The sequence below is a fragment of the Hyperolius riggenbachi genome, chromosome 10 (genome assembly GCF_040937935.1).
Source record: "Hyperolius riggenbachi isolate aHypRig1 chromosome 10, aHypRig1.pri, whole genome shotgun sequence".
NCBI lineage: Eukaryota > Metazoa > Chordata > Amphibia > Anura > Hyperoliidae > Hyperolius > Hyperolius riggenbachi.
The window spans coordinates 245928494-245942183 of NC_090655.1; the positions used below are offsets into that span (position 1 = coordinate 245928494).

At 44.6% G+C, this 13690-nt stretch overlaps 1 protein-coding gene across 1 annotated transcript in view; it reads right to left on the minus strand.

The window, feature by feature from the left end:
* The window catches only part of LOC137537038 (zinc finger protein Xfin-like), a 525741-nt gene that overhangs the window by 33942 nt on the left and 478109 nt on the right, over nucleotides 1-13690 (minus strand). The window contains exons 15-20 of the mRNA XM_068259188.1: nucleotides 9972-10091; nucleotides 9718-9849; nucleotides 9521-9632; nucleotides 9305-9402; nucleotides 8832-9192; nucleotides 3904-4677 (exon numbers count right to left, since the gene is read on the minus strand). Coding sequence (XP_068115289.1) covers nucleotides 3904-4677; nucleotides 8832-9192; nucleotides 9305-9402; nucleotides 9521-9632; nucleotides 9718-9849; nucleotides 9972-10091 — 1597 coding nt within the window. The remainder of the gene's footprint in view (nucleotides 1-3903; nucleotides 4678-8831; nucleotides 9193-9304; nucleotides 9403-9520; nucleotides 9633-9717; nucleotides 9850-9971; nucleotides 10092-13690) is intronic.

Below are 13690 nucleotides of genomic sequence, written 5' to 3' on the forward strand. Positions count from 1 at the left end.
CTCTCTCTGCCTAAAGGAGTTAAACATCAGGTAAGTAAGTTGCAGTTGCTGTCTGAGTCAAGACTGGGTCAGACTACAGTGTGAACCTCACTGATAAGAAATTACAACTCCTTCCTCCACTAAGATGGCCGCCGGAGCAGTCCGCATATGCGCGAGTGCGGCTGCGCAGCTCTAGGGCCTTCCCCCCGATCCACGCAACAGGAGACGGCTTATAGCGTGGATCGGGGGTGGGGGGGGGGGGGGGGGTGGGGGGGAGGCCCTAGAGCTGCACAGCCGCACTCGCGCATATGCGAACTGCGCAGCCGCGGCCAGCTCCGGCGGCCATCTTAGTGGAGGAAGGAGAGCCCGACCCGGGATGTCGGGTCGGGACCGGCCGGGGGGGCACATTGAGATGCAGGGACCCGGCGGAACGGCACGGAGGGCGAGGACGGTGCCCTCCGTGCAGTGATATTTCATACAGGTATTTAACTTTTTTGGACTATTTCGCCTCGTAAGTCCTTTAAGAAGTTATTTTTATCATCATGCAGAACTGTTCCCCCTGCTGGTTAGATCTGTTTAAGAAGAAAAAACTTTTAGTAATGCTTTGCTAAATCTGACCCTCTGTCTTTCACACTGGTAGTATTCATTAAAATTAGCCTGGAGCAAATGGGACACAAGTGCTGCTGATGGCTTCCAGGGAGTCCAGATGCTGTGAAATTTAAACAGCAGTGGAAGGAGGGCACAGAGAGAGGACCAGGAAGGCTCTATGGCAGGGGTGTCCAAACTTTTTAGGCCACAGGCCATGTCAACATTTCTGAGAGTACTAGGGGGCTGAACTAACAAAGTTAAGCATAATGTTTGCTGATTGCAGTGACATTTTGATAAATGAAACATTTTCACAAGAAAAAACGTACATACCGTGTGCAGTTAGCACAGCAGCAGCTGTTAATAAGTGGCTGTTACTGCTGCTGGCATAGTGGCTGTTGCTGACACAGTGGCAGATGCTAATCAGTGGCTGTTGCTGCTAATGGCACAGCAGCAGCTGCTAATAAGTGGTTGCTACTGCTGCTGGCACAGTGGCAACTGCTAATCAGTGGCTGTTATTGCTGCTGGCACAGTGGCAGTTGCTAATCAGTGGCTGTTACTGCTGCTGGCACAGTGGCAGCTGCTAATCAGTGGCTTCTGGCCCCTGAATGTGGCACCAAAGCTTTGGCCTGCAGGCCACATGGAACTAACAACTGTAGAGAGCTTTGGGGGCCACCAGAGATGGCTTGCTGGGCCACATTTGGCTCCTGGGCTGGACTTTGGACATGTCTGCTCTGTGGGATCCAGAGCCGTCACTTATAGGCGAGTATCTAACCTGAAGCTTCCTCAATCGAGGTTTAGTTTGCATGTGTTTAAATTATTAAATGTGTTGCAGGGTTGCATAATGCATTTCATTAAATGTGGAGGAAGGTTACCTCACATTGCTAGCGAGCACTCATTTTTTCATTTTTATATACTGCTAACATTTTCTGCAGCACTTTACAGAGTACATATAGTCTTGCCACTAATTCTCCCTCAGAGGATCTAACAAACTTATCCCTAGCAAGACAGTATAATGTCCATATTATGTACAGTATTTATATTGCGCTACATAGTACATAGCCATGTCACTGACTGTCCTCAGAGGAGCTAACAATCTAATCCCTACCACAGTCAGTCTAATGTCCTACCATAATATTATTATGTATTTATATAGCACTGACATCTTCTGCAGCACTTCATAGAGTACATAGTCCTGTCACTTACTGTCCTCAGCTCACAATCTAATCCTACCATAGTCATGGTCTAATGTCTTGCCATATTATTATTATATATTTAGATATCAATGACATCTTCTGCAGCATAGAGTACATAGCCATGTCACTGACTGTCCTCAGAGGAGACCACAACTTAACCTCTGCCATAGTGTACCATATATCTCTATCATAGTCTGTTTGGCTCCACTGCAACTTGGCACCTTACACTGCTTGGCAGCCTTTGCAGATTAGCTTCCATTGTCCTTGGCATGTCTGTCACCCGCTACTTGTCAGCAACCACCTACTACTGTCACCTGCTGCCTGCCTAACTACCTACTTACCACTAAAATCTATTGCTCACTACCCTCCTACCACTGGAATCTACCAATAATGACCCAGCAGCGTTATACACTCTCCCCCCTGAACAACTACACTAAACCAACTTCTCCCAACAAAGAACCCCCTATAACTTTATAAACAGCTAATGACCGACACTCAATCATACCACTATTTATGGATACACCCACACTGCTGATCTTTTTTGGAGTGATACTTTATTGTTGCCCACAGCTAAACAGACAAAGATAATAAAATCATTGACAACATACATCAAAAAGTGCATAAAACATAACAGTGCAATAAAAACTTAACAGTGATCCAAATTCTTCGTCCTCCCCTCCTTTTCGCTGGTGGCGACCGAGGAGCCCCTGTGGCTATTCCCACTAAACTTTATATATGAAACCAAACTCCCAGCTGTGTTGCCTGACCTGGGAGTTCCCTGGGCTTACATGCCACGTCCTCTAACCAACAATTCAGAGTGAGCTAGGAAACATGGTCCGAAATCTCCTAAATGCAGCTGGTACCCAGTAGTCATTTATTTTAGAGAGCGACATCAGCAGGAATATCCAAGATCACCTGAGAGGAAATCTCCTCCTGATCACTCGGTTGGCTGCCCTTGTCACAATCCTTCTATGTGAGCACCACTCCTGCTCTACTACCTTCATTGTAGTGAAGCACTGCACCATTTGGGCTACTGCTGTCTCTGTGTATATGCAGGTGCAGTGTCATGTTACCCTACCCTGCTTCATCCAGATAAAAGTGTTTATACTTCAACTTATTCTCCAGGAGAGCTGTTGCTGCATGCAGCTGCAGACTCTGTCTCATTTGCATAAATAAATCACCAGGTTTATTAACTCTTGCAATGGGAAGTATCAAAATAGTGTACAAAAAAAAATTCAAACTAGCCTTCAACTGGACCTAAACTCTTTCACAGGACAGAAGGAAAACAGAGAGAAATTCACCCTGTATGTATCTAGAGAGTTTAACAAAAACACGCAATAGGCACGACGAGGTACCTCCCACTCCTTGATGCACTTAGCCAGTAGACGGAATTCTGTCCCACGCTACTGGCCACAGCCTGGTTTTCCTGGAATCATGTTGGCGTCATGGTTGGTGGAGATGCTCTTGACATGGAGATACGTGATATGCCTGTCATACTACATTTTGTAAGTGTAATTTAAACCTTTTTTCAAGCGATTAAAAAAGTTAATACACCAGAGAGCGCTCCTATATTTTTTGTTTTGCTGTATCTACCGAGTTTAGCTTGTTTCATTTCCCCCTAATTTGTGTCTAATTACAAGTTGTAATCTGATTTCTCCCTGGGGTCACATGACTGCCACAGCAGATTAGGCAGATAAGCTCATTTGAAAGCACAGGCTGTTAACAATATGTCTGCTTCCATGAATCAGGAAGTAGAAACTGTGCAGATTTTTTTTAGGATTTGGATCAGCTGCAACAAAGAAATGATTTTTGTTTAAAGGTTATTATGCTGTTGTGTATCTTTTAGAGCAGAGAGGAGTTCTGAGTTCAGGTCCCCTTTAATGGTATATGAACTCATGTTTATCTCATCATGGCATTTCAGTTCAGGGACTAACAGATAAACAAATCAATGTACTGAGTAGATAGAAAGACTCCTTGAGATTCTATGTAAAAATGCTGCCATGTCCATTTTGCAAGAAATAAAAGAAACATTGGAAAAACAACAACTTATGGCCAACACATTTCCCATGCTTAGTACATAAAAAGGGCTTTTAATGGATGTGAGTCCTCTCATGTGATACAAGGTTTGACTTATGCCCAAAACATTTCCCACACTCAGCACATGAATAGGGCTTCTCGCCAGTGTGACATCTCTCATGTGTGACAAGATGTGATCTCCGGCTAAAACATTTCCCACATTCAGCACACGAATAGGGCTTCTCACCAGTGTGAGATCTCTCATGTGTGACGAGGTTTCCTTTCTGCCCAAAACATTTGCCACATTCAGCACACGCATAGGGCTTCTCACCGCTGTGAGAACGCTTATGTGTGACAAGATGTAATTTACGCCCAAAGCATTTGCCACACTCAGTACATGAATAGGGCTTCTCACCAGCGTGAGATCTCTCATGTCTGACAAGGTTTCTTTTGTCTCCAAAACATTTTCCACACTTAGTGCATAAATAGGGTTTTTCACCAGTGTGAGAACTCGTATGTGAAACCAGATCTGATTTCTGTGCAAAACATTTCCCACATTCTGCACATGAATGGGGCTTCTCACCAGTGTGAGATTTCTTATGTGAAACAAGCTCTAATGTCTGTGTAAAACATTTCCCACACTCAGCACATGAATAGGGCTTCTCTCCAGTGTGAGATCTCTCATGTCTGGCAAGATGTGATTTCCAAACAAAACATTTCCCACACGTAGAACAGGAATAAGACCCTCTCTCGGGGTTAGACAGGTGAGGGGAGTCTGGAGGAATATTTGTAACCATGACATCTGCAGGAGACTCTTGTCCAATGACATCATCATCCGTTGTACAGTCTGTGGATACAGAGAGACGAGCCTCTGAAATGTTCCTGATGCCAGGACTCCACGCTGCAAAGAGAGAAATATCATCACTTCCTGTTAGAGAATTCTGAGGGGAGGAACAATTATCATTAGGGATGGTCAGTGAGCTGCTGAGAATTCCAAAATGATGCAAATATGCAGCAGCAAAATTTGGCCAATCAAATAATTTTCCTGAAAAAAATTGATTAGCTACTTACAATTGCATAAAAGTCAGTTATTTGGGTCTCATTGACCATCACTATACATAAAGCATTGGCCATACTTTTACAAGCAGTACATTGTAGAGCTTGATGAGACAATTGATGAAATGCCTTACTCTTGTGATAACAGACCTACAGTATATGTACTTATAGCAAGAACTCTGTGTTATGTTGGTAGAGCAATGTGGTGTCACTTACACATTCTTATTACCATTGTATACTCGTGTCTCTCGTATGCCCCTTGTGATGTACCTTTATCTCTCTCTCATTCCCAATTGTGCAAATAAAGATATTGTGAAGTTGCAAAACACTAAATTATAGGAGCTGTGAGGTAGAGGAATTATCCATTTATGTCACGGAGATCTCAAACTACTAATACTTCTGTAGCTCGATATAAATACATCCATATATACTCCTATATATACAGTATAGCCATATCTCTCTTCCATAAAAAACAATAAAACACTGCGCCACGCCGCCACAGTCTATATATTACGCATATAGAAACAGTCCATCGAATGCTGGGATCGCTGTAGGAAGTCCAGTTTAGGATAAAATACTGTAAAGGGTACTGCTGCGCTCTCCAGACCTGCAATATAAATGAACTCCACATAGGGTAATACCGTTCAGATTATATAAAAAGTACTTACAACTCCTCCACACCACCAGTGGCTTGTGCACCCCGAGTGACACTCTCTTCAATACACCCGCCTCCCCTCTCTCTAGATGCTCACCAGATCTGAGCCACCTCAGCTCTCAGGTGGATCTTAGGCAGAATGATAAACAGCTCTCTCAACTCTGTAAGGGGAAGAAAGGAACTCCACATAGGGTAATACAGTCCAGATATCAACACAGATTGTGCATCACAGCCATCAAAACTCCACAGTGTCACCAAGTGAATGTGTCACTACACACACTGCAAGCCACGCTTCTCACTAGATATAGCCCACCTCTGGATTCAGGTGGAAACTGCGTTTAGAATACTTTCAGTTAAACCACGAACACTGCCTCTTTCTTTCCCTTTAATCCAGTTTACCTTTAATGCCTCTTTCTTTCACTTTAATCCAGTTAAAAAATCTCAATAAAAACATAAAAAGAAGAAATGCCACATAGCGTGATATTGTTATGCAAAATGCCTCTGTGCGCTAAATCATATCACTTACGCATCCAGAGAGTTTTCCAGCATATCATACACATCCGCATGCCAATACCCATCTGCCAAGTAGGGAGTGCCTGTCGGGTATCTGTCAGGGTGCATGACTGACAACCCTGTGGCTGAAGGGAGAGACCGGAGCGGGACGGCGCGGATACCCGACAGGCACTCCCTACTTGGCAGATGGGCATTGGCATGCAGATGTATATGATATGCTGGAAAACTCTCTGGATGCGTGAGATGATTTAGCGCACAGAGGCATTTTGTTAACAATATCACGCTATGTGACATTTCTTCTTTTTATGTTTTTATTGAGATTTTTAACTGGATTAAAAGGAAAGACCTTGAAAGAGGCAGTGTTCGTGGCTTTAACTGAAAGTATCTTAAATGCAGTTTCCACCTGAATCCAGAGGTGGGCTATATCTGGTGAGAAGCGTGGCTTGCAGTGTGTGTAGTGACACATTCACTTGGTGACACCGTGGAGTTTTGATGGCCGTGATGCACAATCTGTGTTGATATCTGGACTGTATTACCCTATGTGGAGATCCTTTCTTCCCCTTACAGAGTTGAGAGAGCTGTTTATCATTCTGCCTAAGATCCAGGTGGCTCAGATCTGGTGAGCATCTAGAGAGAGGGGAGGCGGGTGTATTGAAGAGAGTGTCACTCGGGGTGCACAAGCCACTGGTGGTGTGGAGGAGTTGGAAGTACTTTTTATATAATCTGAACGGTATTACCCTATTTGGAGCTCATTTATATTGCAGATCTGGAGAGTGCAGCAGTACCCTTTACTGTACCGTATCTCTCTTCCCACACTTCTGCAACCAAACTTCTGCAGACTGCAGCTCAGGGGTGGAGAAATAGCTGCCCCCCCCCCCCCCCTGCAAACCTTAGGATAACCCCTCCACCTTTAAAAAAATGTAAATTTGTATAGTATTCATTTATAAGCATTGTACATAGAGTTGTGTGGAAAGTATTACTGCTCTTGCTGCTTCCTCTGCCCCTCCCATTCCTGGTTGGCACAGCGGTTACGAATCCTGTATACAGGAAACGGATGTAAATGAGAGGATTGTGGCTGCATATGCACAAGTCCATGAGCCCCGCATGCCCAGTAACAGGAATGACTCATGCATGTCTTCTTTCCTTCATACACAAGCAGCTCCTGTTACTGGGCATGTGCGGCTCATGCCTACTCACAGGAAATGTGCACGCTCCCGGTGTCTCCCCATATAAAGGATATGACTACCCTCTGCAGTACAAGAGAGGAAGTGCCAGTGCTAACAGCTTCCATACTGGTCTATAAATACTCCCAACTTTTTCATTTAAAAACAATTACCTATGTTTTATTGTCTCCTCTGCATCCCCTGTGTGCCCCCTTCAGTGCCTCCTCCGCACCTCCTGTGTGCCCCCTTCAGTGCCTCGTTTTCATCTCCTGTGTGCCCCTTCATTGTTGTCTGTTGTCTCTGCACCTCCTGTGTGCCTTCTGATGTATTTAGATATGCTAATCAGGTCACTTTTCAGGCAACATTTCCCAAGTAAAATAAGTCCAGTTTGTTCATCCTCTCTTGTTAAGTGAAACCTTTCATCCCTAATTTAGTTGCCCATCTTTGTACCTGTTCTAGTATGCCAATGCCCTCCTATAGTGCGGTGCCAAAACTGTATCCCATACTCCAGATGTGGCCTCACAAGTGATGTATTCATGGGGAGTAAATTATGCTTTTATGCAGTGTGTGGGGGTACTGTAATTTGTGAGAACGATTTTATGTCCTGTTTTATGCATCTCAGAATAGTATCTGCTTTAGCTGCTGCTGCTTGGCATTGTGTATGAATACTTGTTATCAACCAGTATTCCTAAGTCCTTCTCCAAAAATAATGTTCCCAGTGTATGCCATTTAGCTTATTTGGTGCTCTACCACTGGCATGTCCAAGGTGCATGACCTTACATTTATCTACACTAAATGGAATCTGCCATGTGCCTGCCCATGTGGCCATGCTGCAGAAAGCCTGTTGTCAAATATAGTTTTTCTGCTTAATGTTGATAATTCTGTATAATCTGCAAAGATGGCAACATCGCTCTGTATTCCATCCACTAAGTTATTGATGAACTAATTGAAAAGGATAATAGTACTGACACAGTTTTGACAACAGTTTTCCATTTTGATTATGATGTTTACCAACTCTCTTTGCCTTCTGCCCCTTAACTAGTTCCCTATCTACATACACACATTTTCTCCTAGTCCCTGTATCCTCAGCTCCTGCATCAGCCTATTGTGGGAACAATGTCAGAAGCCTTTGCAAAGTCCAAGTACACTACATCTATATCTTTCCCAAGATCTAAATTTGCATTTACCAAGTAAGCCCTATAGAGATGTGTGTGCAACAATGTACAGTGACCATTATCAGCTTATTACAGGCTGGTGTCACTAGATTAAACCATACAGTAAACTTCTATCGGTTGAAATATTCAGAGATTATAGCTACAGGCGACAATATAGTCACTATCAGAGTTGGAGAGTCTTCGTCTGATCAGCATTGTATCTCTCCTGTGAGATGTAGCGGGATGTTTCACACTCATCCACCACCTCCCCTCTCCACAGAACAGAACATCCACCACCTCCCCTCTCAACAGAACAGAACAGGACACTCCAAATGCATCAGGGTGTCTGTACTGTTATTGTTAGCATACTGCCGTCTAACACAATGAAGAGTGATAGTTTTAGATGGCAAAAATCTAACATAACATAACCCCTAATATGGCCAGTCTGTGAGCAGTGACCGTCATAACAGCAACACAGATACACATTACTCTATATTTACTGCTGATTACTCACCTGTTCTAACCTCTGTAACAGTGTCCTCTTCTTTACATGTCCCCATTAGGTCACCCTCCTCCATAGACTGGTGATCACTCCTCACATATGTCTCTTCCTCTTTATATGTTCTCATCATGTCATCCTCTTCAATAGACTGCTGATCACTCTTCACATACACCTCTTGTTCTTCCTCTTTAATTGTCCTCATCAAGTCACCCTGCTCCATAGACTGCTGATCACTCCTCACATATGTCTCTTCTTCTTCCACTTTAATATTCCTAATCATATCCCCCTTCCCTGTAGACTGCTGTTCACTCCTCACACACATCTCTTCTTCTTCCTCTTTAACCACAACACTTCGTTGTACAAGTTCTCCAACCTAAGTGCATGAAGTGAGATATAATATAAAATGTGAACATAGGTAACAGCATAAGCAGAAGGAATTAATCTTACACAGTTTGGAGTCTCTGGTGAGCTTCAGTACCACCTACCTGATAATGGTGATGGGTTCGGTGATATTCTTGTGGACAATCCTGGGAATAAAGAGGTCTTATACTTCTCTTTGGTGAGTTTCTGTAACTGGATCCATCTGTAGGAAACATACACTGACTGAATATATTGTCTATATGTTTTTATCATATGATGGGGTATCTAGGTGACCCTCCGTACTGTTCTCTCCTTTACAAAAAGTGAAAGTCTCCTCTTACCCAGTGATGTGAGGGGCCGCTGATTCTCCATCATAGCATCCTTGTATGCTTCTAAATACTGACACTCCTCCATGGAGAAACGGATGGTGACATCCTGACACCTTTTAGGAACCTGACACACACAATGATACAGTCACTACCCAGACATACCCCTTGTTGTTACTGGATAATGCCCCATAATTCCCAGCACCACTAACCTCTCCTGTCAGCAGCTCCATTATCCTCCTGGTGATTTCCAGAAGTTTCTGCTTATGTACATCAGATATCAGGGAGTGAGGTGAGGGCACCGTGATGGTCATATGATCACCAGACTTCACTAGAGGGAAACTCTGTGTAGAAAGACCAACAATAATGTCACATGATCTCCCAGAATCCTCCTCACCTCTCCAGTCAGGTGTTACATTATTAGAGATAAGAGTGACTTCATGTGACCTCCCAGAATCCTCCTCACCTCTCCAGTCAGCAGATAGATGATGTCCAGGGTGAAGTTGAATATCCTCTCGGCCATATGACTCTGGTCCTCATCCATCCTGAGTGATGTGGTCATGTAATCTGTACAGGATGCTGCGGCCTTTTGATAGATAATAAGGGGAGGATAATTTAGGTTAAACCGTTGTCAGATGAAACTATCAATACAGGATCCCTCATGCCCCCAGAACCCCCCATTGCTGTCACTTGTGGGTGGTAGAGCCATGCAGAGTATCACAGGAAAGCATAAAAAGTTGGTTTATAGCTATCGGTGCACTATAATCACAGTGTGCTGCAGTCCTGTCCACCTCTTCTCCTCTCATCCACCTCCCATTGTTACCATTCCTGTGATGTTACAGCAGTGCTGGTAGTGGTAGATGGATGAGGATATGAGGAGAAAAGAGGCAGAGAGGATAATGGGAGCAGAGGTCTGGAGTACGCTGTGACAGCTAGGTATAAACCAATGTACATTCTTCCTTTTACTACTCTGCATGGAGGTGGGGGAAGGGAGCAATACTAGACTGTGGGACATGGCTATACTGGAAAAGAAATTACCCTACTGGGGTGGGTGGACATTACATACTGGAGGATAATGGCAATGCTGGGGGACACAGGGAGGACATGGCTATACTGGGAAGGAAATGGCATTAGTGGGGTGGGGAACATTGCATACTGGAGGATAATGGCAATGCTGGGGACACAGTGAGGAAATGGCATCACCGGGGTAGGGAGACATTACATACTAGAAGATATTGACAATGCTGGGGGATATGGCTATACCCTGAAAGAAATGGCATTACTGGAGTGGGGGGGCATTACATACTGGAGGATAGTGGCAATGCAGGTGGACTAGGGTTGCCACCCGGCCGGTATCTGACCGACACACCCAGAAATTCACTTAAAAAGATGCTGCCGGTAAAAATGTTTTACCAGCAATGTATCTGCTCAGTGATTTGGATGGACTGTTCCACAAGAGCAGATGGGGAGACACCAGGTCTATTACAATAATTTGACTAACCGAGATGAGGCTACAGCCTGTTCTCCCCCTCCCTCCCGTTTGATGCACAGATCCGTGTCACTGCCGACTGCAGAGCTGAAGATTACACTGAACACTGCAGTGTGGAGAGGAATGTCCAGTTCCCCCCCCCCCCCCTCCTCCTCCCAGAGATTGAGGACAGCCAGAGAGAAGGAGAGAGATGCAGACACGTGGAGTTGCAGCTGTGGCAGGAGATGCTGCTGTTGTAGGAGAAGTGCTTTTGTATGGATGCAGTGTGTGTATGTATGGCATGTGTGTGATAGAGTGTGTGTGTCTATACAGAGCATGTGTGTATCTATATAGAGTATGTATGTATGTATGTATGTATGTATGTATACAGAGCGTGTGTGTGTGTGTGTGTGTGTGTGTGTGTGTGTGTGTGTGTGTGTGTGTATGTATGTACATAAAGCATGTGTGTATGTATATAGTGTATGTATTGAGAGAAAGTTTCCCTTATGAAAAACTGCACCCTCTCCCTTACCCCCATAGCAAGCATGGGCAATAGACCCCCACACTGCCTCTGGGTTGGTTGTCCTGCTATACCCCCCTCCTCCTTTTCCCTGACAGACCTGACTCCCCTCCTATAAAAGTGTACCTGAAATGTTATTAATGGATGTATTTATACTTACTTGGGGCTTTTTCCAGCCCCATGAGGTGTGAGGCCTCGCTTGCAGTATCTCCGTTCACTAGATAGCACCCCCCCTGGTAATCTGGTCAGTCACGGCCAGTTGTAACGGCCAGGTGCAGAATGCTCTCTGCTGCGGGAGCATTACAGGGGTTACACGCATGGCACAGAAGAGCGTGGCCAGTCAGATATTACTGGAGGAGCATATAAAGTGAATGGAGCAGTTGTGTAGGGAGCCCATACATCTCATGGGGCTGAAGTTCCCCAGGTAAATATAAATACACCCATTAATGCTGCTTCTAAGAGACCCAAGATAAAGCCTAATGACAGATTTACTATCAGATCGACTATTTCCGATAGATTTTCCATAGAAGTGAACAGAAAATCGATTGGAAATCAGATCGAACATGTTGGAAATATTTGATTTGACCGTAAATCTGTCAGAAAATTGTATAGTATGTACCTAGCATTAAAGGTCAACTGACCTGAGAGAGGGATAAGGAGGCTGGCATATTCATTTCCTTTTAAACAAACCAGTTGCCTGGCTCTCTAACTGAGCTTTCTGGCATTAATATGTCTGCATCAAACACCTGAAAAAAATATGCAGCTAATCTTGGCAGACTTTTAGTCATAAAAATCTGATCTGCATGCCTATTCAGGGTCTATGGCTAAAAGTATTAGAGGCAGAGGCTCAGCAGGACAGCCAGGCAATCTGCAATTCAGCAGCGTAAAAGGGCCACCAATCGGCCGCCCTGAGAGCAGGAGGGGAGGCAGTGCAGAGAGGGGAAACGGTGGGCACAGAGGCAGGGAAGGGGGAATGACTCCCCCCCCCTTCCTTCACCTGGGGCTCCCCGCTCCAGAACTAAGTATTGTGCGGCTGCCAGCGGGCGGGGACTTACCTCTGCATTGTTCCGAGCGCCGAAGGAAGTTCTGTGTGCCGCTGCTCTCGTCTACACCAGACCAGACTAGCGGCACGCAGTGCTACATCCCACGCTGGGAACAAGACGGAGGTAAGTCCCGCCAGCTGCACAATACTTAGTTCTGGAGAGGGGAGCGAGGAAGGGGGAGCCTTAAAGGTGGCAACCCTATGGTGGACACAGGGAGGACATTATATTAGGAAAGAAATAACATTACTGGGGTGGGGGACATTACATACGGGAGGATAATGGCAATGGTGGGGGACATAGGGAGGACATAGATATACTGGGAAAGTAATGACACTGGGGTGGGGGGACATTACATACTGTATGATAATGGCAATGCTGGGGACATTGGGGGGAAAATGGCATACTGGGGTAGGGGACAGTTGGGAGCTATGGTATTGGGCTCTGTTATATGACTTAAGTGAATTATATTTGCTCATTATATAACAAGAATCACGTAATTACCTCTTAGTTTCAACAATGTCTCCTCTCCACTTCCTGCAAGTGCTTGCTGTTACATCACATCCTGTGGGTGGCTTCTTTACTTCATGTCTGTGCGTTCCATCTCGAAGATGTAAGGGTCGCCACCTTGTGTTGAATAGACTAACTGCAGCCTTTGTTTTTCTCCTGCACTCATGAGTATCATCAATGTATTATTAATTATTGTTACTATTAAATTGTATTATTATTATCTTTTATTACACACCATCCTCATCTATAGATCCATCCCATGTAATAATAATAATACTAGTAGCTCCCATTTTCTTTTCAGTTGTTTCCACAAGTAATTTCCAGGAGATACAGACATCCCTTAAACATGGTAAGGTCACCGATACATACACGTGTTGTGGCGGCACGGGGTGCTGTTACCTGGGTACAAGCAGGACCGCTGATTTGCCTGATGGCAGGAGATTGAGGCTTTCCCATTTTGTGAACTGTACTACAAGTTTGGGTGTCTACCTATTATTGTGCCCCTGTGGAAGTGGTTATTTACTTCCTGTTTTACAGCAGATCTTCTGGCATGTGCACCTAGAAGAAGTTGCTGCTAAACCTGCTAAACCCTCTGCCATGAGAGTTTGAAGATAGGAAAAGTGACACCAAGTCTTGTTCCTGTCACA